At 37.9% G+C, this 25,576-nt stretch overlaps 1 protein-coding gene across 1 annotated transcript in view; it reads right to left on the bottom strand.

The window, feature by feature from the left end:
* Positions 1-25,576, bottom strand: part of LOC146000502 (iron-sulfur clusters transporter ABCB7, mitochondrial-like) — a 65,142-nt gene that overhangs the window by 7,924 nt on the left and 31,642 nt on the right. The window contains exons 8-12 of the mRNA XM_083138233.1: positions 20,518-20,675; positions 16,890-17,050; positions 13,049-13,178; positions 8,917-9,060; positions 2,276-2,407 (exon numbers count right to left, since the gene is read on the bottom strand). Coding sequence (XP_082994359.1) covers positions 2,276-2,407; positions 8,917-9,060; positions 13,049-13,178; positions 16,890-17,050; positions 20,518-20,675 — 725 coding nt within the window. The remainder of the gene's footprint in view (positions 1-2,275; positions 2,408-8,916; positions 9,061-13,048; positions 13,179-16,889; positions 17,051-20,517; positions 20,676-25,576) is intronic.

Below are 25,576 nucleotides of genomic sequence, written 5' to 3'. Positions count from 1 at the left end.
TTTCACACATACGGAGAAAAATTCACGTAGAATTCACGCATAATTCCAGGAGCCAATAATTCACACATAATTCCTGGAATTCAAGGAATTCCCAGTGAGTAACCACCCTGTACTGGCAAAAAATCAAGAAAGTTTTCAATTTCAAGAGGCAAAAGGAATTCAATGTTGAACTGGATTTAGTGGAACAATTATTTTTGATACTAATGATCAGTGGCGGCTCATGCTACTTATTGTTAGTAGGGCTGCATTCATAATAAAAAATTTTAAAAAATAAAAAAAACTTAACTATTTGAAGATGAACTCCATGCAGTGGTCTTTCATTGAATTATTCATTTTTACTTGTACGATTTACCATTCAGAACACCAGATTATATAACTTACTGCCAGAAAACAAATAACTCTTGGAATAGATACACTTGAAAACTTAAACAATCACGCACTTACTGACAAGCGAAACGAACGCGTTACATGGCAGGCCACTGTTTCTCTCGGTAATTGCATGTTTATGCACGGTGTCCACCGTCAGTGTGAGAGGTTTCGATTTCTATCACTTGGCAGCACCACCGTACGTTGGACTGCGTTAAATGCAGCCTGCTTTTTAGCATTTCAAGGGCCTAGCAGGGAAGGAAGTGGAAGCAGTACTTACGTTAGAGTTAACATGGAAATGTACTGGCAGTCCCCGAGGGGGAAGCGGCTTCATATACCAATTTGAAAGCTCCACACAGCACAACACGATGCAGTAAGATAGTGGAAGTATAAATATTTAATTTTTGCACTAATGGCAACAAAATACAATTAGTTTGGGGGGCTGCAGTCATTAATATCAGTATCAGATCAGCCTAACATCCTAATATTTACCTATTCTAACACTATGTTTTGAGACAGCACCTGTTCTCTTGATTTGGGCTTTCAACTCCACCATTGGTAAAATGGGCAAAAAGTTCACCTGTTTGTAAAGGGTAAAATAAACAATGGAAAATATCCAATTGACATTGCACATTAACCTTTAGATGCCGGACATCCTCGCATGCCTGTTTTCTCGATGAAGCCAGGACCTTTTCAAACATGTGTTTTTAAACTTGTCGCTATGTACAAAAAAAAAAAAAATCGTAACTCGGGAACTAATTGTCATAGACAGATGAAATTGGTTTGGCTTTCTTTCTTAAAGGTAGGGTTTTTAGCAGAGGTAAAATTTGTACATTATGCCTCCCAATAATTACTGTTAAAGAAAGAAGAAGAATAGGCCAAAATGAATGGAAAAAAAAATTAGCATGTAATGGTGGTACATTTATACAACTGTGCAAAGTTTCATTGAAATCAGACTTATGCTTCTTGGCTAAAAAAAAGAAATAACATTCTATAAAGCAGCAGTGTTGCCAGCTTCGGGACAACATCCGGAATTTCGCTTCTAACATTGGCCCTATGGACCCTGGATGGACCAAACCTGGAGGGAATCATGACAAAAGACCACTCTATGAGGATATGTAATGCAAGTGCCACAACTTTTGTCTGATGTTACTTAAAATGTTGCTTTTTATTCATTTTTACATTTAGAATTTAAATTGTTAAAAAAATATGCAGTGGTTGAGAAGTTACCTTTTATCCCATAGTAACAAAAGGGAAACAAAGGGCTCCTTCAAATGGAGCTTGTTAAGAATAGTAAGAATTGATGTATTATTTTGTAATTTGAGTATAATACCTTTAGACATAAACTAATGAACAAAGAAGACAGAACTGAAATATAGTGTATAGTTTTCAAGAAAGGGCACATTAATTGCTGCTGTGTGCTAACACGTGGTTGGGGCAAATTTTAATAGGCCTTTCACCCCCCCCCCCCCGATCCCCCATGAATCCTTAATTGTCAGACGTTGTTTAAAATGTTGTTTTTTACTCATTCTTGTTTGTGGATATTATTTTCTTTCAAAAATATGCAGTAGTTTAGCAGTTACAGCCACTTTTATAAATCTAACCCATAATAATACAGCGGTAACAAAGGCAAACGAAGGAAAAATAAGGATTTTTTTCAAACTTCGCTTGTTAATATATATATTGTTTTGTAATTTGAGTATGTCATACCTTCATATGTATACTAAAGATAAAAAAGGACAGATCTGAAATATGTAGTTTTCAAAAAATGGCACATCAATTGCTGCTGTGTGCTGCTTGTCAAAATATCGACCATCTGTCCTCAACGGGTATACATGTGGTGAGTGTCTAAAGGTTAAAAAAAGATTTCACTAATCTTGGAATTGAGAAGTAATTACACAATGCATACCTTCTCTGTAATTGAATCCAATGAAGAAGTGGCTTCATCAAATATCAAAAATGGCGATCCCTTCAAAACAGCTCTGGCTATTGCAATACGCTGCTTTTCACCTCCCGACAATTTAAGACCCCTTTCTCCAACCTGCAAGCACATGAAAAAAAAAACATGGTAGTAAAATACTTCTTATAAACTGTATATAATCTTCTAAAACAATAAAATAATCTCAACTTAGTGATTAATTTTTCCAACCAAAAATTTTTTTCTGCACATTTGTACACTTAACTTTAAAATAAAATGATCATATAACTAAAGAAATACCACAATTAGGTTTACAAAAAGGACTACCTAGTCATATCATAAATTCTGTTCCAAAGTTAATAATGAACTACAGGCACAGTGAGCAAGCTAATGTATTAATATTTGGATGTTACAAAGTTATAGGTCTTGCCAACACAGAGCACCAATCACTGTTCAAAATGGCCACCTCTGGCCTTCACACAGACCCGAAGTCTCTGAGGCCAGTCATCGATCGCTGCACGCACGGTCATGCCCTCCAAAACGGACTACAATCTGTAGTCCAATGGACTGAGGTCGGGGCTGCTGGAGGGCCAATCAGCCGGAACAATGAAATCAAGCACATTCCTCATGTGTGGTCTTCGCCTTGTGGGCCGGTGCTGAGTCCTGTTGGAAGCTCCATGGCTCTTTGTTGAACATGGTGCGGGTCAACGATTTCACAAGTGGCTCCAACACTGTTGCTTGGTACACTTTCGCAGATGTTTTCACACCATGTTCACAGAAGTGGAGGTCAGTTGTGCCATCGTACGAAATCCCCCACCAAACCATCACTGAGGTGGAATGATGGCCTCTGAGGATCCGTGGCACGTTTTCACGAGCTTCCTGGGATGTCGAGGCATAATCACGGTCGTTTTGACGATTGTAAGACTCTTCAATTGTGAAGATCTTTTCGTCCATGAAAAGGATCCTCCTGTGGCCACCATTTGCGTAACGCTGAAGGACTATTTTTGTTTTCTGCTCCCTCTGGACCTTAAGCTGTGTAGTGAGGAAGTGACCAGTACTTCGCCGATAAGTGCGGAGTCCTAGGTCACTTCGGAGCGCACGCAACATCGACATTTTCGAAATGTTCAACTCTCGAGCCATCACTGCTTCTTTCCTGACAGGATTTCGTCGAATCCACGCCGCCACTGCTTTCACGAGCTTCTGGCTCCTCACGCTGCGAGGTCTACCTTTCCTGGGGCGGTCCTCAATTGTCGGTGTGTCACAGCATCTCCTGATGGTCCGATGCACGAACATTCTGCTGATATTCAGCTTTTTCAGGGTGTTGAAAATGTCCGATGGTGATTTGCCAACTTTGTGCAGTGCGATTACTGCCACACGATTCTTGTATACACCTCACTCCATTCGACTCGCAGTCAAATTCATCTTTCCGCTACCACAGCCAAACACACACAATGACACTGGTTGTTGTTTGATCCAACATTGTGGGGTTACCTTGCCAACCAGTGTTGCTATCCCTGTCTAAACTTTGTAACAGAATTTATGATATGACTAGGTAGTGTGCGAGATCCAAAAAATAGAATTCTGTAATTTTTTAATTTACATGATATAACATTATTTGTTTTCCTCTATTTCTATGTGATTGTTTAATAAAAATTATAAATGGTAAATCGAGATTGAATTTATAGTGAAAAACAAATAAAAATCAGGCCCCAATTGAAAAAAGTGAAATCCATATAAAACACGTCCAAGAACTGAAACCACTATGCCATTGAAAAAAGCTGAGGCTCTCAGCATGAGGAGAGATACAACATTGCAGCAGACAATCTCATCGAGGACCCTGGGAGTCCCTATGCCAGAGTCTAAAGCATGGATTTCCCAGGTGTATTATATGAGCAGAGGTTGACTTTTAAGTACCTTCGATAATGATTGGTCATTAAACTTTGGGATGAAAAAGAAAAACTAAACAATAAATAAACTCAGAAGTTAAAACTGTAGAATCCTATGTTGAGCAACGAATGATGATGGTATGGGGGCTGAGATAAAGATCATGTTAGGCTGCCTCACCCCGCATCGAGGGAACCTGTGTATTTGTTCTTGGTCCCAATAAGTTAGACTAAAGTCACAACAGTCCCAATTCTTAAAACTCACCTGGTTTCTTCATCGGGATAGCTAACGATTTCACAGGCATATCAGTGTCTCACCTTATCAGCAAAGATATAAACATGTTTTTCTCATACTGCATACCTCTTCATCTTGAGGGGCATATTTTAGTATTTCATTAAATACTTCTAATGATTTTTCATATTTACTTGATTGCAAGAGCCATTTTCCAATCTTTTTGATTGTCGAAAACACAGCTTTTATTAGGCATCTTTTTCCTTGGGCATTCGACAAATTAAAATTTACAATTTTTATCTTTAAAAAGATTATGTCATGAAATTTCGAACCTTGCATTCAAAATTTCATAAACCTTAATTATTGCTTTTCTTTTTTTTTTGACTTTGTCTATAATTTTACCAACCTGAAGTTTTTCTTACAAATAGAAAGTAACTTAATGCAAACTTCTCTTATTTGGCTATATTTTTTATAAATATAAAAAGTATAATTAATTCTGTAAATTAATGTCTCAATATACATTGAAAAAGAGATAAAAATCATAACACATACCTTGTTTTGTCTTCCAAATTGACAGCATTAACAACACATTTTTTTATATTTTAATCCATTTTAACTATTTAACACTCCCACGACTCATTCATTTCTCTCATAACTGAAGGAGGATTGAGGTCAGTTGTAAAATTGAGAAAACTAAACAATGTACATGTGTGACTTTTATCTCGTTTTAAATGCATTGACAATACATGGCATGAAATACTACTTTTGTTTTCTGAATCTGCACTCTCATTTCTTCCAAACAAAACCCATTGTAGCTGCCTGAATTAAAAATGCAAATCAACCATTCAAGTTCTTTGTGGACCATTTTCAAGTTTATATTGGATCATTAGCATATCAGTTACCAGTGTAACGACATTGCCAGTAACTACTATGACACATTTGTAAGATCCTGTGGTTGGCGACCAATCTTCATGTTGGATTCTTTAAAAATGTAATAATGGAGATGGTTGATTGAGAAAGACAAGGATATGAATGTAACAATTTGTAATTTAATGTTAAATATGATTTCATTGTCTAAAGATATTAACGCTGATAAAACCAGGGTTCCTACACAATTCCATGCAATTTTTTCCAGGACATTTCCAGAACTTTTCAAGGATTTTCTACAATTGCTCCAGGACAAGTGTAGAGAGTAAGAATGGCAAAATACACATTATTACATATTTTCTTTTATTTAAAAAAAAAAAGTTCTAAATTTTTTTAATACAGGCTCCCAACTCCCCTACACCTGCTCCTTTCCACACCTTTCATTTCTTTGAAGGTTATTTAATTTTTACAATTACAGAAAAAATACAAAGGTAGAAAAAATAAACACAAGTATAAATAAGTTTATAAAAAATACCATCTTGTATTACAAATAAACAAGAACAATATCCTTAGAAAACTTGGAATATTTAGGATAGCAAACCCTTTTTTTTAACCATTATTATTATCATCATATTTTCTACCTCTGAGCAATACAAAATAATACAAAAGCGCTGGGCATTATACTTCAATCACAAAAATAAAACTTATCACAAAACTATGACTACAGTACACAGCAACGTGACATAAGTAAATAAACCACTATCATGACACTGGCCTGTTTTAAATGAATACTTATTGTAATTCATACAAATAAAACTGGGCAAAGGAATTTCCAGGACAATCTCCAAAATTCCAGGTACAGCTTGGAAAAATGTGAAATTTCATAACATTTCCATGCCTGGAAGAAATGTTTTAAAATTCCAGGTTTTCCAGTATGCGTAGGAACCCTGTAAAACTTAATACTAAGGCTGAGCCGATACCAATACTCCCACCAATACCGATGCCAATACCAATACTTGTATAATTCCAATTTATAATAACAAAGGCTATATTATACAGGGTGTCCCAGAAATAGGTGGCATAATTTCAGGAGCATATTCCTTACATGTAAACAATGAAAAAAGTTTATATGAACATAGGTCCGGCAATGTTTAGTTCCTGAGTTATAGGTTGTCACAACACATGTGCACTGGAATTTGTCTATCTTCTACATTTGGTCTATGGCACTTAGTCCTTCACAGTACCCTAGAGGAAATGTTTAAAATGGCTACCCCAGCCTCAATACACGCCGCACATGCCTGGTGTGTTCCGTATTGTCTCACAACCTGCTACAATGCAATTGCGGAGAGTATTCACATCTGCCAATGTAGAAGGATACACCAGTGATTTCAAATGGCACCACAAGTAGAAATCCAAGGGGTTTAAATCGGGTGAGCGTGGAGGCCAAGCAATTGGTCCAACTCAACCAATCCACAGACCAGGGTACCTTCGATTCAGGTACCTGCGGGAATCAAAACTAAAGTGTGCGGGAGCATCATAATGCATGTAGTGCGTTTGTTGTCGTATGTTAGTTGAACCTCTTCCAAGACGGGTCTCTACAGCATTGTCCTCGGTCCCAGGTTCGATACCCGATGGAGGCACAAAGTGGTTCGGATTCCACTTTAAACTTTAGGTCCAGTCCCCTTACTGTGCACAAAGTGCACTTAAAACAACTCAAACCAAACCATACATGAAATGTATCTGCTTGTTCCTGATTGGTGTACATGGTCTCAACAATGCCCACTCAGCATGTACCACTCATCAAATACCTGGTTGTGTTACAGGAAACCACCTGTGGAATATAGACAAATTACAGTGAGCACGTGTTGTGACAGCCTATAACTTGGAAACCAAACATTTCTGGAACTATGTTCATATAAACTTTTTCCATTGTTTACATGCAAGGAACATGCTCCTGAAATTATGCCACCTATTTCTGAGACACCCTGTATATGTGTGTGTAATTATTATAATTATTACATTTTATACGGATGCATTTCTGACGAAGGGCGACAAATAAATTAACCCACCAAACAATGCTCTGTTGCAACAATGCATCTCAACTTTACATTCTTTTTAGATCAGTGACAATCAATCAGATGTTTCAAATATGAGAGAAATATTAAGAGAAGCTAAGAGCGAGATAATCATGTCGTCATCCTCCTCCCACCCCTCTCTCCCCCTGGTTGAAAAATGAGATCATGCCTCTTCAACCTCCTCTAAAAGTAAGAGATCACTCTTCCCAAACTAACATTAAATCATCCGTGAACACAAGAATAATTGGCGATTTACCGGCACTAGACACGATGTCTAAAACTAACAGTAAAGCTGTAATATGAAATCAATCTTTTCTCTTTTTTGTCCTTTAACAGAGAGAATAGAAATTAGTAAACAAAATGTAAGTGCCAGTATCTTGCTTTTATATCAGACGATTGACTTCAGTACAGTGATATTCTGACGTAACTTTACTTTCTATGTATATATACTTTCGGCAAATGATTTATGGAGAAAAAAATTGCCTAGTTCTATTCCTTGACATTGAATAAAATCCAAACCCATCACAACACTTTCCAGAAAGTAACTGCCATCAACTGTCGTTCAAATAGTCATTCCCTTGCCACGTTCCCTGTGCCGAAACATGCCTGCTGAAACCCAGTTATCCCGGTCGGGACAAACAAAAGTCCAAAAGTTGGGAAGCAAAAGGGGCATTAGCATTAATATGCTTGTACTATGTCTGAGACACATCTACCACTTTCATGGCCGATGGCCTTTTTAACTACGGGAAGTCTCTAAAGAGAGAGATGCTTGTAAACACTAAAGAAAGTGGAAGAATTAGCCACACGTGCCTCGTTGGCTTTCGGGACCTCATTGGGGTTCTTGCTACATGAGACTGTATCTGTACGAAGAAAGCCTGGTAGGTTTCAAATAGAACTAAACAGAAGCAGCGAACTTCTGTGGGGACAATTTCACTTTAAGTGTGAGTTTGATCTACGTATGGATCTTTGTGTCACATACTTGCTGTTCATGGAAACTTGAGTACAGGTTCATTTAACAAAGGCACAACTATTTTAATTTTTTTTTCAAAACCAAAGGAAATTTGGAAAAGGTGAACAAACCCTTGAGAAGAAACAAATTTTGGTTTCGGCTGTACTTCTACCAACTCAAAAACAATAGTATCGGCTAGTATCAGTGCAAAAATATCAACCGATACTTACCAATACCACTGGTATTCGCTCAGCCCTACTTAATACTGTGTACAAGTGTGTTGGTTTTTCAAATAGAGGAAGGTAAATATTGAAAATAAGTTTGAAGTGTGTTATTTGTGAAAATAACGTCTGTTTTCCTGCATGCATAGTAGTGTAAATTAAGTTGTTGTAGCTCCTTGTCTTATATAAAGAAAACTGAGAAGTCTGATTCAGGAAGTTAGCAACCTTAAGACATTTACAAGTCATTAGGTGTGTGTCACCAGTTATCATTAAATTTATATGAATATTTTATTACTATTAGTAAATATTTCATATTGGTCCATTTGTAAAAAAAAAATTTCAGCTACTCCTCTCTTCCATGGTACAAAGATAAAATGTACTTTTATCTTCGTGGCAAGCACTTACTTTCGTTTCGTATCCATCTGGCCACGTCATGACTGTCTTGTGAATCTCAGCCATTTTGGCTGCTTCGTACACTTCTTCCTTTGATCTGTTCCAGTTTCCATAATTCAGGTTGTACATTATGGTGTCATTGAAAAGAACACAATCCTGAAAAAAGTACAAATTACACACACATAGATAAACATATAATCTAATTTTTCTTTCCATATTTATGCCATGAAACAATGAAGAACTGAACGTAAAAATTCAAATTATCTTTTAAACATAAAATCTAGAGTTTATTTACTTACCAATAATTTGTAAAATTGAGTATTTCCCATGATAAGTTTACCTCTATAGGTAACATGTGACCAGATGTCTCTAATAGGTTGTCTTAGAAACACGACCTTTTATTTATTCATGTTTGGGGAACTAAAGACACGGTTGATAATAATTAGACGTAAGAGAATTAATATTTTTTTCCATGAAACGTACTTGAAGAGGTTCTATTAATTTTGGTGGCCTCTGCCACCATCCACTGGGACGGCTTCTTGTTCCTATTGTTTCCCTGCGTGTCACTATGAGCACTAGTGTAGCCAGTTTGCTGCATGTGCTGGGTTTAAGTTGCAATAGCGGGAGCCACATGTAATGTACCTGACCACTATTGATGTTCATATCATGTGGAAAGTGCATAATTGTGTGTCTCTCTTTGATTTTGGTGTCAATCAGTGTGTGCGATGTATGCCTGACTGAAACTTTTTTATTTATGTTTATTGAACTTGAGGTGCTTTGCTAGTCTGGTAGTTGTTTTCTTTTTCTTTTTGGCATCACATTAGTGCTGTTGTATACGCTCATTGATGGTTCTGATTGATCTGTCAATGTAATGCGAATTGCACTCACACTGGGTGTCATATACTCCTGGGTTGTCAAGGAGTGAGAGGAAATATTGTTTGTGTTTGTTTAGGGCACTGGCTATTTTGGTCACCGTGTGTTCTAGTTTCCTGTCAAACTATCTCTTGGTATGGTGGTAAGGGAAGGCAATCCATTTCATTTTGTTGTTGCTGGTTGGATGATGATGGTTTGGCTGTCAAACCTGCATCCCTGCTTAATATAACCTCTACAAGTAAGTTCCGCGAAAAAAAATTAGTAACTCGCATACGTCTAATTACTGTTCATTTAGATATTTAAATGTAGAATAATTTTGCTTCTCTATTAATAAGAACACATAAGACGATGGAAGAATTGTGGAGGTCAGTGAGTTATCTACACATACATCCTCAAAATTGTGCTGACGCCCTCCTGAAATTTATCACAACGTACGGATGGGACAGATTAATCAGTACTCTATTGGTATCAGCCGATGTAGGCCTATTGGTGTATCAGTAAAATTACTGATTATTTTACCGATCCAATATATCTATAAATATCTTATAATTTAGTGCAAAATTCTTCCATTTTGTTATAATTGTTATGGATAATGTCCATGCCTAACTTTCTAAAAAAGTAAATGTCTAAATATGCAACTTCTTTTGCACTGCAGTCACCTTCACACAACATTTACTAAGGAGGTTAATGAACCATTCAGGTTCTTCAAGGACCATTTGAAATTTTATATGCGATCGGTAGAATATCGGTTATCAGTATGAGTAAATTTAATATTAGTACTTTATCAGTATTAGCCAAAATTTCTTATCGGCCCATCCATATTACAAATATTTGATTTTTCCTAATTTTGATGCTAAGTATACCATTACACACTCCAAATATCCAGCTCCTCCCTCCAGGCTGTAAATTTTGTATAAATTCCTGGTGGATGTATGATGCAGACCATTTACACAAATATTGCAGCATTAATTGCTCATAATATTTGAGTGAAGTTTTGTGAACGCTAGGCTCTTCTAACCATAAGCATCTCATGATTAGTTTTCCACAGAAGAGTTTTTCAAATGAGCACTGTCAAAAATAAAAAAGGAAGAAGAAAACTATTTATCACACACAGTTGGGTTCTGTTTTCCCTCTCTCTCAAAGAATAATGCTTTTGTGGAAGGAAAATTTTGTTATTCCCTCCCCACCCCCAAAATAGAGAAAATTTACTAATTGGAGACATCATACAAATGCCAAATCCCTGTGAGCTATGATGTAATTGTGTACTGAGCTGCATGCCTCGAGGTTGCCTGCATTGTGTACAGCAGTGACTGTTGCTTGAATACTTTGATACAGAGCATGGGCCTGCTCGACCATGTTACGATGAGAAAGCATCTCACGGAGATCTCTGCTATGTATTTACACCGCTCCCCTTCTTCGTATATACATTTTTCTGTTACAAATCAATTAACAACTGCTCCTGGTTGCCCTTTGCCCCATCACAGAGAAATGCACTTCACCAGACTTGGCTCGGCGCACTATTTACCATAGCGCTAACTCGCTCTCGCAGTTTATCACGTAAGAGTCTCTACACAGTCCTCTCAATAAGTGCTGTACATGTGAGACAAGCTATGAGCGCACTATTTATCATAGCACTAACCTGCCCCTGCAGTTTATCACGCAGAGGTCCCTACGTACGGCGCTCACTCTTTCTGTATCCATCTGACTCTACGTAACTCTCTATGTATCCATGTGGCTCTGTGTCCGTCTCACATGTGATGTTAACCTGCATGGCATGATCTTCCTTTTCAAGTTGCATTCGTTTATATGCAACCAGTTGTGTACCACAGTGCAAACATATGCTCTGTTAAGCATGTAAGGCACCTGGATATACATTGCACAACATATGCCTCTATAATTCTGGATGTGTTAGATAAAAATGGTGTTGTGTGTGACAACTGGGATGTCCCTGACTCTGAGTCCAGTGCCATTATTATCTGTGTGGTGCATGAATGAACTTAGCTTGCAGCACTGCCTTTTCACACCACATAACCGTGACATGCACTGATGACATGTGCAACTTCATAGCAGTGTGCATGGTCTTTGTTGACATTGGAATGCTTGAATTGATTGAAATAAAATTTTTGGGTGTGCTGACACTTGGCTTATTTGCATCAATCACATTATACAGGGCTCAGCCACTTACCGTACCTAAAATCAGCACTTCTCTGAGTATTATAATCTCCTTATCCACGCTCAAAAGCTGAAGCTGGAAAGTAGCGATCAGCACATGAAAGGTGTCACAACAAGAATGCCAGAGTTGAATTGCACCATTGTGTTGTTGTTGTTTGAAGATGGAAATGCCATGACAGCGAATGAAGAACATTACTGCAATATCATTACATAATGGTTGTGATCTTACTTGAATGGTGTGGATATTGAACACTTGTTGTACCAGCAGAATGGCACTACCTGCAACACCTCCCACAAGATGATTGCCTTGCTGCATGACAAATTTCCAGGCCGAGTCCTTTCCCGAAACAACGACCAGAACTGGCCAGCAAGGTCACGTGACCTGACACCCTGCAACTTCTTCCTTTGGGGGCATGTCAAATCACAGGTTCATGAAAACAATCCTCGAACCCTACCAGAATTCAAGAAGGAAATTCAACATGTCATCGGCCAAATTGAGGAGCAAGTCTGTGTAAGAGTCATCAGACCAATAGATATTGTTTTTCATACTTAACTGGCAACATGTAGCCTTTGTAATGATGTACAAATATATGCCATTTCATGAAAATAACTTTTTCACGTTAATTAATCAGGCATTCTTGTTGGGACAAAACACAGAAGAATGCACAACCCTACAGATGATTATACTGGCCGTAGGTCCAGACTTCAAGACCTCGTTGGCCTGCAAGACTGCAATTACCGGGTGTACTACGTGGAAGTGAGGCTGACTTTTGGGTGCCTTCTCAAAAGCTCACCCCCTACACCCCTGACTTTGGAATGCCCCATAGCTCACAGGTTCATGGTGATGCCCGAACACCCATTGATCTACTGAAAACAGTAGACAGAATTTTCAGTAGGGACAGATGTCATGACAGCATATAATGAGGAAAGTAGTTTATATTCTTAGTGGGACTTCCTTAATAATTCACAAAATACATTTGAATGCAGATTTTGTTTCAATCTAACAATATTCAACATTGAAGTAACTACCACTTGCCGATGCTTCATGATCAGGTGCATGTCCAAAATGAAAAGGAACATTCACTTGGTATGAATTTACCTGAGGAACAACAGCTATAGCTTCCCGGAGGCTCATTAAGTCCACATCCTTAATGTTTTGATCTCCAATGTAGATATTACCGGACTTTGGCTCAAAAAATCTGTACAGCAAACGAACTATGGTAGATTTCCTGAAGAAAGAAAAAAAATAAGTACATATTGAAGATTAAGCACACACAGGAGATGTACTACGTAGAACTTTTCAGCGAAAAATGCAGGCTCGACCAGGACTCGAACCCAGGTCTCTGGCATACCGTGCCATTGCTCTACCAATGAGCTACCAAGCCTGGCCTATCCAACAATAGCAAAAAATCAGGCTGAAAATTTCTATTTAAGTACATAGTTTGGATCATTTCAAGGATTTCAATTAATCAGACTATTAGCATGCACTGTTAGATTTCAAACATTTTTTCAGTTGCAATTAGCCAAAAGTGGCACAAAAGCAACATAAAATAACCTAAGTCAATCAATCATTTTTTTCAGGGGAGAATGTGTAATGTAAATGTAATGTTTGGAAACAAAATTTAGTGCAAATTATTCATGTTGTAGTTTACATTTGTTACAAGCCTTTAAACACACAGCAATGCTTGTAACAACTGTAAACTACAGGAGGAATAATTTTACAATGCAAGGAAGAAGTACATACAAGAAAAAATCAATAAAAAATTTGTAACACAATGTTTTTCTATTTCATGCAGGAGGAAGTAAAGTGTATAAACGTACTAACTGGCAATTAAAAATTAAAAAGGGGAAGTAAACGCAAGCAACTGCACTGTTCTTTTGACATCAGGACAAAAGATCCTTAGCAAAAATGAAAGTGCTTGAAAGGACAAATATTATAGACATGAACCCTTGGGAAGAACAAATTAAAACACATCGAAGAACTAAAGACAATACTCCAGCGATGACACATCTGTGAATGGTATTCAGCACTTGCATGAACAACAAACAATTCCCTGACAGAGTATTATATACCGACTAGGATGAGACAGATTAATTTGTACTCTATCAGTGTCAGCTGATATGGGCATATCGGTGTATCAGATTATTGGTAAAATTACAGATTATTGGTAGAATATTGATTATCGGTATCTGTAAATTTTATATCGGAACTTTATCAGTATCAGCCAAAACCTCGTATCGGCTCATCCCTAATACTGGCTGTGGATCCACGTACCATTCTCATTTATCTACGAACACATATTTTCCAGGTGTACAATGTAGAAAAGATGCTGACATTTGGATATCTTTGAAGGAGGTACTAATTAAAACAAAACAAGAACATAGTTGAACGAGATGATACCCTCATCAGGGCAAGGCAGACCTACGGGAAGGACATTTTTAAATGTAAAATCCAAATTCCACTGTATATACTGTACAACCCAATAACATACATCAATATTTTGTATGAAACGTACTTATACTTTTGTAATTTAGCATCACTTTTCTGCCACTTCTTAGCAACAATGAGGATAAGTAATAACCAGATGAAACTGATGAAGAACATCCATGTCCAGACTGGAACTGGAACCTGTGAACTTTGATGGTGACATTGAAAGTTGACGACTTAATGAGCTCGGTCACTTTATCTTTTATCCGTCATTATGCAAAATCTAACAACAGAGATTAGTAACTGTAACTTAGATTAACTAACTAACTCTCTAGCCTTCTTAAACCCGAAGGTTCATGGCTGCAGCAATACAGGCCTTCCATCTGTTCCTATCTTGAGCAAGATCTATATACTCTTTTCCATCCCTACAGATTTCCTTTAGGTCCATCTCAACGTTGTCCCTCCATCTTCGTCTTGGCCTTCCTACGGGTCTCTTACCATCAGGTTTCCCAACAAGAATCCTGTAAACTCTTCTTTCTTCTCCCATTCGTGCCACATGGCCTGCCCACCTAAGTCCCTTGATTTAAATATTCTAATAATATCTGGACATGAATACAAATTATGTAGTTCTAAATTATGTAACCTTCTCCACTCACCTGTCTCCTCATCCCTTTTAGGTCCAAAGATTTTCCTAAGGATCTTATTTTCAAATACTCTCAATTTATGTTCCTTTTCAATGTAAGGGACCAAGTTTCACATCCGTATAATACTACAGGCAAAATTACTGTTTTGTATATTTTAACTTTAATTTCATAGATATTAAACGAGAAGACAAAAGTTTATGAAGAGAGAAGTAACATGCATTTCCCGAATTAAGCCTACTTTTTATTTCCTCTTTAATATAATTTTCATTACTTAATATTACTCCTAAGTATTTGAGTAGGTAATAATCAAAATCTAATTATTGATAACAATTCATTTGAACCAGTTTCCAAATTCAAATACTTAGGAGTAATATTAACAAATGAAAATTATATTAAAGAGGAAATAAAAAGTAGGCTTAATTCAGGAAATGCATGTTACTTCTCTCTTCATAAACTTTTGTCTTCTCGTTTAATATCTATGAAACTATGAAACCAACACTTGGTTTCGGCCTGTAAGCATATATTTAGTTTTCTCTTTGTTAACTTCCAAACCTTTCTCTTTAGCAGTTTTGAAAAATATTTTAGCATTATTATTAATTGTATTTATATCATCCCCTAATAAGTCTACATCATCTCCATATGCTAACAACTGAGTCATACCATTTAATTTTAGTCCTTCTTTAGTTTCTTTTACCTTCCTAACAGCATATTCTAAGGCAAAATTAACCTTTTGAGTCCCAAATATCTCGATCTAGATACCCAAATGTAAGCCTCACGGTCCCAAGTATTTAGTTTCTGAGCTATAGTCATTTCAAGGTACCGCTGCATTTTGAAGCTTGAATCAGTGGCGTGCCCACCATTCTTTTGGGGGTACAACTCAAGTTACATTGGTCATACGACAATGATGCAAATATTTTTCTGTTTATTACATGCCAGTGATAATTTCTATGTGCATTTTGAACTTTTCATATCCTTTTTTTCGGGGGGCAGGGGGGAGGGCCAAACCCCATTTTTTAAAAAAAGTATTTTCAGGGGATTTCCCCCCTTTCCCCCTCCATATGTACGCCGAATGTGCATAAATTATATATCGTCTGAATCTCTGGTTCATTCCGCGTACAACGGTATATCACTCATCTCTCTAGGGCAATTAGTCTCCGATCTACACTCATTTAATTGAAACTCTGCATTTTGCTCAAAATCGGCTCGGGCACCAAGGGGGTTACATGTGAAAAAGGCCTTGGGACTCAAAAGGACTCAAAAGGTTAAAGAGCAATGGAGATCATGCATCTCCTTTGTTTTAACTCATCATGAATTGTAAATTTGTCAAACACATTAATACCACACACGAGTTTTACTTTCTGTTTCACTGGTGCATACTTTTATCATATTAACAAGCTTCTTAGATATTCCAAATTCCACTAATATATTATATAATTTATCTCTCTTGATCGAATCATATGCTTTTTTGAAATCAATGAACAGCTGATGGACATTTTGATTATATTCCCACTTTTTTCAATTGTCTGTCATAATTAAATTAACTAATCTGTAACTTAGATTAGTTCTTAAAATTAAAACTTAGTAACTAAAAATGTTGTGTCTAGTTTGCCTTATAATTGTAAAATTATTCAAGGTCAAAGTTCACAGAAATTGCCCTTTCTGAGCTCGTTTAGCTATGCTAAATGGGCTGTAATTCTGCTCCTATTTAGCCTAAGCAGCTGAAATAAAGTTTATTGTGCAGGTAATGGAATAAGCTTTCTAATGGTATATAAAATGCCTGCCTTCAGATAAAAATAAAATACTGTCACTTGACCATGAAAATCTCAAAACATATCATCGCCAAAAATCGTGAATTTTGGGAAACTTACCCAGATCCAGAACCACCCACAATGGCAATTTTCTTCCCTGCAGGTACAGTGAAGCTGAGGTCGGAAAATATGGGATAGCCCTCAATATACTCAAAGTGGACATTTTTGAAAGAGATCCCTGCCTGTGGTGTCACAATCAGCTGTGGTGCACCTCTTTTGCTCTGAGAGAAAGAAAGAATAGTTCAATAAACACCTGTTTCAAATAATTATGCAACCAAAACAAATACTACCCCACTGAGTTACCAAACCAACCTTTGACCTCCAACTCACATCTCGGTGAAAGAGGAAAAGAAAGCTTATTTTGTCCTTGAAGGATACTGAAAAGGTCACAATTATACCTCTGTTTAGTTGCGAGCTGCAGCCTGTTGAGTGAGGATGTGTGTAGTGCTGTCAGTGGATTATTGTGTGCAGAACAATGGATGAAAAAAAAACAGAACAATGTGTGTGCATGAAATTTTGCTTTAAAACAGAGCTATGAACTGTTGAAAATAGCTTTTGGGGATACATGTGTATGTAGGGCAAGTGTTTTTAACTGATATAGTTAATTTAAAGATGGCCGACAATCAGTCGAAAATAATCAGTTGCATGTGAAGACAATATTACTCACTTTTTTTTTATATAGTATCCGTATTGTGCACTAGGAATATGCCCCTCAGGGACAGACAAGTCAACAAGGAATACTACAAAAGTGATCTTGAGGGTTACGTGAAAAAGTGCAGAAGAAAATACCATCACTCTGGCGAGACAAGAACTGGATCCTGCACCATCGTGCATTCCAAATCACTGAATTTCTGGACACATTCCAAATTCCTGCGCTTCCCCAACCCCCTTATTCTTCAGATCTGACCCTAGAAGACTTCTACCTATTTCCAAAATTGAAATTGATGCTCAAAGGGGAAGAGGTTTTGAGTCAATTGAAGAGATCCAGGCAAATACGACGATGTGTCTTAACATCTTCAAGGAGGAGGACTTCCAGGAATGCTTCCAAAAGTTGAAACACCATTAGAGTCGGTGTGTTCAATCAGAAGGAGGCTACTTTGAACGAGATTCATCACAATAACCTGTACGTATTGTCATTTGGAAATTACAAGCCCAGTCTTAAGAACTTCTTCAATTACACCTCGTATATCAGGAATGGATATAAAAACTTACACAGAGATCCACATTGTGGGGAGGCCAGAGGTTCATTTGGTAGAGCAGTCTTAGAGCACTGGCACTGAAAGACAAAGACAACCCTTTGATCTCTGGTTAAGCCAAAATATTCACATAACTTTTCAGTAAGTTATGATTGACTGAAATGCACTAAAACCCATAAAAAAAACAAAGCAAATATGCTGTAAAAAAAAACCTTTCAAATATGCACTAAAAATATGGAAAATAAAAATGAGCATGTACAGCAAACATGGAAACAATTGTGATGTCAGAATATGAGGAAAAGGAAAACCTGTTGAACAAACAAAATGCAATATGTAAAGTTATCCATTTTCACACAAAACCTCACATATCAAAACAACTTACAATAACTCAAGTTGCAATATTCTACCAAAATTTTTCAAAATTTACAACAGTCAATCTTGTTTATCTGTATGCACTATGGACCGTAGTGCACGCAGAGCCGTCATTTTGTTATATTTCTGTTTCATTTGTGCCAGATTGATGGAATCATTGTTAATTTTGCCACCAGAGGTCAATAGAATCGGTTACGCAATGACGTAATAAGGAAGCCTCGGTGCAACCTCGCAGCCCTTCAGGCAGCGCATTTTGGATTCTGACCCAGAGAGAGGAAGTTGTTTTCCTCAAGGTAGACATTTTGTGAAGGTGTCTGAGGAACCACGATATGGAGGAGAAGGATAAGTACTTTCCGTAATGTTTTAAGTTCCGAACTTGCACTCACTCACTCAATTATATTTTGTTCATCATCTTTCTCGTCTATACTACGTGAAGAAGTGACTTGACAGTCAAAATACATTTTAGTTCATTATTATTAATTAGTTAAACTAATATCCATCAAACTGGCCCAAGTGATAAGACAATGTTTATTTCAGCGAGTTTATCATCAAACAATCTTTCTTTATGTAGTCTAATTGTGCTTGCACATTATGTCAATAAACTCGCATAATTTGGAACAGTGTTGTATCTGTACATAGCTGCCCCATAGCTAATAAATAGACCTTTAAGGTGGAAATCTTCCACTGCGCACTTACTTCAAGGTTCGTATGCATTAAACAAGCCGGTTTAACGTGCATAGCACTAATCTATAGGCTTAGAAAGATCTGTAACATGACATAATGAGAGCATTTTTTCATGTTGGGAACATTAGATATGGTTCCATTACTTTGGCTGGAAAATGAAGTTGAAAAGTATTCTCACTGCTACCAAATATTGCAAAAGACAACTTTCTCACCCACAACATAGCAATTCTCCTGTGGTGAGAATACCAGAATTTAGTGATCATACAATCAGAAGAATTTTAATATTCCTGTGGAATTTTGGAAACACCTTATATCCTCTAACATATACCTCCCTTTAGTGCAAAATAACATTGCATGGTATATTACCAGAATTGTGTTTACTGTCTGCATGAAATGGATATAAATGTAGAAATTTGAATTGTGTTTTAAGAATGTCTGTAACTCCTCTTAAATATCTCTTGATGTGATCAGGAGAAAATTAATGTTGTTATGGAATCTTAAAACTACGGCTGAGCCAATACAGATATTGATGCATCGGTATCTGCCAATACCGGTGGTATCAGTATCAAAGTATAAGTAGTTCACCAATATCTTTGGGAAGTCCAGGTGTTTCGCAGAGTTCACAAAAAATGCCAGGTGGCATAATTTTATTTATTTTTGCAACAGTACTGTGGAAAAATATATTTTGTGATTATCTCATGTAAAATTATACATCTCTTAAGGGAACATACTGGTGGATTGGTAGTATGGAAATCTGATACATTCAAAATAATAAAAAGCGGCCTCCGATGGAGCAGTGGTAACGTTGTCACTGTGTAGTCAAGGGGTCCCCGGTTCGATACCTAGTAAAGGCACATAGCACAGTGGTTCGGATACCACTTTAAACTGTAGGTCCAGTCCAAATTAGCCTATCTGTGCATAAAGTGGACTTAAAACAAATCAAACAAACACACAAATAAAAAATCTGAACTATCTATTTTGAAATTGTTTCCATGTATGGGTGTTTATTTATTATTATTTTTATTTAGTTTTTGTTTATTAAAGTCCACTTTATGTACAGATAAGCTAATCAGGACTGGACCTACAGTTTAAAGTGGGATCGGAACCACCCACCAGGTATCAAACATGAGACCTCTTGATTACAAGGTAACAATGTTACCACTATGCCATCAGGGAGGCCCTGGCATTGGTATCAGTAAGAATAGGCACTGTATCAGTATCAGTTCAAAGTGATATACCTCAACCCTCAATGCAACACACCCTAAAACTCCTATAATTCATATTGTTTTGGTGAGACAAGCTAGGTAATGGTAAGAATCGAGACATTTGCAAGATGCAGTTGTTTCCCATGACAGAGTATAAGTTATGAGAACTTTCAGTGTTTTCTAATATGTATTTAACAATTTACTCTTCATTGTTGGACTTCATAAACTCACCTGTATACTAGGTTCCACTGTCATGATGGTAAACATGGTTTGCATGTCTATAAAAGCTTGTCTTATCTCACGATAGACAGACCCTAGAAAGCCCAGGGGAACTGACAGCTGGAAGAGTAATCCATTCACCATCACAAGGTCACCAACCGTCATATTACCTGCAACAAGATTAAGAAGTGGTGAACTGGTGAAACATACGAACAGATCAGAGAAAACTTTATTTGCTTCAGTAAACCAGCTTCAACTGCAAAAGCAAAACATATGAGGTGCATTTCAAAACTAATGGCCAATTGTTTACATCAAAAAAGAAAAGAAGTGTTGCAACACTGTATTAGTGGTTACAAACACGTACATATCTACTTCATTTCTCAACACAGTCACCATAATTTTTGAGAAATTATGGTACCGTTGAATAAGTTTTTTTTGTACTGCTGCATAAATGTTTGCCGCCTGGGAGTTCAGCCAATCCAACACTGCTGTTTTCAACACCTCAGTTTTTGCAAATCTATCACATGCAAGTCACTTTTTGAGGTGCAGGAAGGTGTGATAGATGCAAGGATGCAAGGTCTGAATTACACGGGGAGTGATCAAAAAGTTCCCATAATCATCTGGGGAGTGTGTGGTCTAGCGTTGTCATGGATAAGAACACACAACATTCCAAGTTGTTGGGGTTGTGTGGAATGTCTCAGTTTTGATACCATTTCACAGCATGCCTGCGATGGAATTGTTTTCCCCCCGCTCCATGAAATCCATGAAAAACACACCTTGTTTGTCCCAGCCATGACTTTTCATACAGATGGAGTTTGCTTGAACTTTTTCGCCTTTGGTGGGTGTGAATACAGTGAAACCCTGGTATTACGTTCCCGCATTATACGTTTTCCCGCTTAATACATTCATCCAGTCAGGCCCCGGCAAAAGGTCATGTTAAATAATAGGATATTCACCTCAAATCTACGTTCGTTCTAATTCCCATTTCCCACTTTATACGTTTTCAGAGCCGTGACGATATCTTTAAAATTTGGCAGAAATCTGTTTTGTTGACTGCGACTTCTCCCTGTTTTTTCTTGCTTTTACAGCTGTTTCATTCACCATGCAACCTTGAACTTTCAGATGTTAGGCTTTCATGCGAGAGGAGGGAGGAGAGGAGAGGAGGGAGGAGAGGAGCGAAGAGGCATGGTCTCTGGAAGGCTGGGGAGGATGGGGGGGGTACAACTTGCATTTGTCGCACCTTCCTTGAAAGACAGGAAGGGACAACGGCACTTCTTGGAGTCCCTGTGAAGAATAAATGGGCCGACCCATCTGCCTCAGGATCAGACAACAAGCGCACTGTTGCCAAACTGATCCTCTCTAAATGTTGCCTTCCCTAGAGTTTGGACACGTGTGTGACTGAGGTGTCTTTGTTCGCCCTTCCCCTCCACAAAAATGAGTGGAAAATTGACAACGGGACTCGTTGCCCACTCATTTACGGAATCCTTCCTAGTTGAGGGGAACGAAAAAAAGAGGGGAGGGGCTTGTTTCATGTTTGTAATTTTCTTCCTATCTTCTTGTTTGTAGCGTTGGAAATGGAAAATAGGATTTGCCATACCTGATAACAACTGCACTTTCTCTTCAATGGAAAGTAGTTTCAATTCCTAAGGAAATACGATTGGATCTAGTTCGATTATTTCTAATCTGATGTTTTTTCACGAACGCTATATAATTTAGTTATCAGAATGAAGCTGAAAACGCACAAGCTAAAGTGATTATTTTTCTATGAGCGGATAGGGCGATATTTTACTCACTGACGTAAAAATATTCTTGTCAAATCAATTGTGTGGGGGAGGGGCAGGGGGCAAATGCCATTAAAATGCGGGTGATCTAAACTACCACATAAAGCGGCTCTGGAGCTCACCCAGCCTAAAAAAAATTTGTACCTGGGGGCAACCTTGGTGGGTAAAGGCTGCTCAAGCGTGGTGCTGATCACATCACCTCCAAATTGGCAGAGATCAAAGAGTATGTGGGGTAAAGGCAACCGGAGCATAGTCATCTTCCATGATCTCATTAATCCGCCACTATGCACAACTATGCAGTAATTGAACGATTGAGCCGGTTTCTCATTCTTTAATGCCCTGCATCAAAAATCTTGCTCCTATGTCTGAAGCATTGACATGACAACATGGGAGAACGTCAAGCAGTGATCCTTCCTCCCCCCTTTCATTCTTTTCTTTCTGCAACTTGGCCCAGCGGGAATAAGCACACTTCTGATAAGTGCTGCTCTACCACCTGTTTTCGTCTCCCCCTTCCCCTCCCTCCTGTTGCAAACCGGTCAGAGAGGTGTCTGCGAGCAGCGGGCAATGTTTAGTCTCCTGGCTCCAGAGCTATGACTCATAAGGGAAGAAAACCGCCAGTGTTTTGAATCTCGCCTCAGAAGGTTGTTTTGCTTTGACGATTAGGAAACACACGCAGCAGACACAATGCGAGAGGTTAAAAAAAAAAAATCATTTTTTTTTTTTTCTTGTTTTGCCTTTGGATAAACGCTTTGAACATACAGAGCAGTGCAGGAAGGAAATGCACATGATGCTAAGAATAATATAATCCCCGTTTCTTCGGAACAATTCACGTGCTGAAAATAAATCACGCAATATTAAAAAAAGTTGTTGGGAACAAAAATAGAAGGAAACACATTATTGGTGGAAGGGGTGTTTGCCCTTCACAAGACTTCTAAATCCAATAATAAATTGTCGATTAATATGGATGTAAATAACACTCAGTGGCGTGCCCAAGGGAGGGATGACGAGGGTCATAACCCCCCCCCCCCCTTTGGTGAGTATTTCTGAAAAAGAAAAGGGATAACGTCATAGGCAGGAAAAAATTAGAAGTATACGTAACGTCATCCCCCTTTCGGAAATCATGTGCGTGTCACTGATAATTCCTTGCGACGTCTAAAAATGCGTAAGTTTGACAAAGCTTGTTTTGTTCACTTCATGCTGTTGGACTGATTGGGACTGGATACATATGCAGCTCAAAGTGGAATCTGAATCATTCTGCATGTCTTCAGGACACTTTGATTGCAATATATAAAAATGCTTGACGTCCAGCTATAAATGATCAGCTACCCCTCTAATTACCCGGGACTTCAAAAACTAGCAACTAATTGCCAGTTTACAGAGTAAACAGATATCCCACACAATCAAATGAACCTAATAGACGGCAGTTAGAAGCAGTCATCCACTGTCCCTACCCTACGAAAGTGGGTCCTCTTAATCAGTCATTGACTTTCACAGCATGTCTTGCTTGTTTCCTTGCAAATTCATAATTATACTTCTATCCTGTTGTTAAACAATTTTTGATATAATATACCCCTAAAAAGTCGATTGTGTAGTCATTTCTTACTGATACTTGAGTTTCACCCCTCCCTTATGCTTTTTACGTTTCCTGCATTTTACGTTTTTTATTTACGGGCTCCTGAAAAACGTAAAATCAGGGTTTGACTGTATACAACACCATTGTCCCACTCTTCCTTCAGTCATTATATTCAGACCATACACTTCACACAATTCATGAATTTTGGCAGCATTATGATTGGCGTTGAGAAATCGAATCACAGACCGTACTTCTCAACAGGAGGGATTGTGTATTCGCACAGCCATTTTAACACGCTATAACTTTCTCGATAACCAACAGCTGACTAGCAAATATATGATTGTTAGGTTGCCAATGGATCAGTTGATGTTATTGTGCAGGTGCAATCCGATCACCGTTGTCAGCCACTTCTTATAAATAATCAGTCCTTTCTTTTGAAATGCACCTCATATTTGTTAAAATTGACTACACTGGACATTTTGATAAAGCATAACTCACACCACATGTTAACATTTTCAAACAGGTACACTTCTGGTACATACTTTTCTTTCCTCAAGCTTTCATCACATCATGTGGCTTCCTTAGGATCTTGTACAACATTGGGTTGATACATGGTAAAGAGATTGTTTAAAAACAAGACATAAAAAGGTACTCAGATGTGTTGAACACAAGGTACCAGCTGCCCTATTTTGATGATGTTTCTTCCACTTCTGGTTAGCAAACTGGAAGTCCTGGATGGAAGATATTCTCTGTATAAATTGTTTAAACTGTAACATAATAACCACCAACCATAACTTTTGACAGGGTGTCTAGAATTTTGTAAAAACAACATTCCCAGACTTTTCCAGGTTTTCCAGACCAAGAACATAAATTTTCAAGACCAGGTAATACACATAAGAAGGTCACTAAATTTTAGCTAAACATCGCACTTAAAATTCCACTTAATCAAAATTTTGGAATATTGACTTCACACATAAAAAAATCATAATTATAGCATCAATACATAACTGTAGTAAAATTTATTAATACAGGGTGTGGCAGCGTTCATAGTATATTTTGAAAAGCACACCATACGCGAACAACTGCTTGTACAGTATTTATTGCTATGTCAAATACAAGACACAGGAATGCCATTTACTATGTAAGGTATTGAATTCTGTTTGCACCATTCAATGCTTGAAGATGTCCCTTACTCACTGCGTTGAAAGCTGTCCATCCTATGTCGTAGCATATCTCGAGGGATCTGGGCAACAGCAGCTCTGATGCGGTCCTTCAATTCAAACAAGGTGGCACAGCACGTTGCAAAGACTTGTGTTTCAGGTACTCCCACAAGAAGAAATCGGCACATGAGAGATCGGGGGAACGAGGAGGCCAAGAGATGTCAACAAAGTGAGAAATTAACCTTCAGGGAAAGTTCTGTCGCAAAAACTCCATGCATATTCGGGCTGTGTGTGCAGTTGCACCATCTTGTTGGAACCATCCGTCCTCAATATCCACGTCCATCATCCGTAATTGGGGCAGACAGAACTCTTGCAGCATTCGTAGATACCGTTCACTAGTGACCGTCACAGCCACACCCGTGTCGTCTTAAAAAAATACGGCCCAGTAATGACGCTACACCACACTATACAGTGACACGGGCACTGTGCAAGGGCTTCACATGGAGTAGCTGCAGATTCACATCACACCAGTAACGCAGATTTTGTTTATTAACAGC

This window comes from Lepisma saccharinum, chromosome 16, assembly GCF_977018435.1.
Source record: "Lepisma saccharinum chromosome 16, izLepSacc3.1, whole genome shotgun sequence".
Taxonomy (NCBI): domain Eukaryota; kingdom Metazoa; phylum Arthropoda; class Insecta; order Zygentoma; family Lepismatidae; genus Lepisma; species Lepisma saccharinum.
The sequence above is the reverse complement of the archived record's forward strand: the minus strand, read 5'-3'. Positions and strand labels throughout refer to the sequence as shown.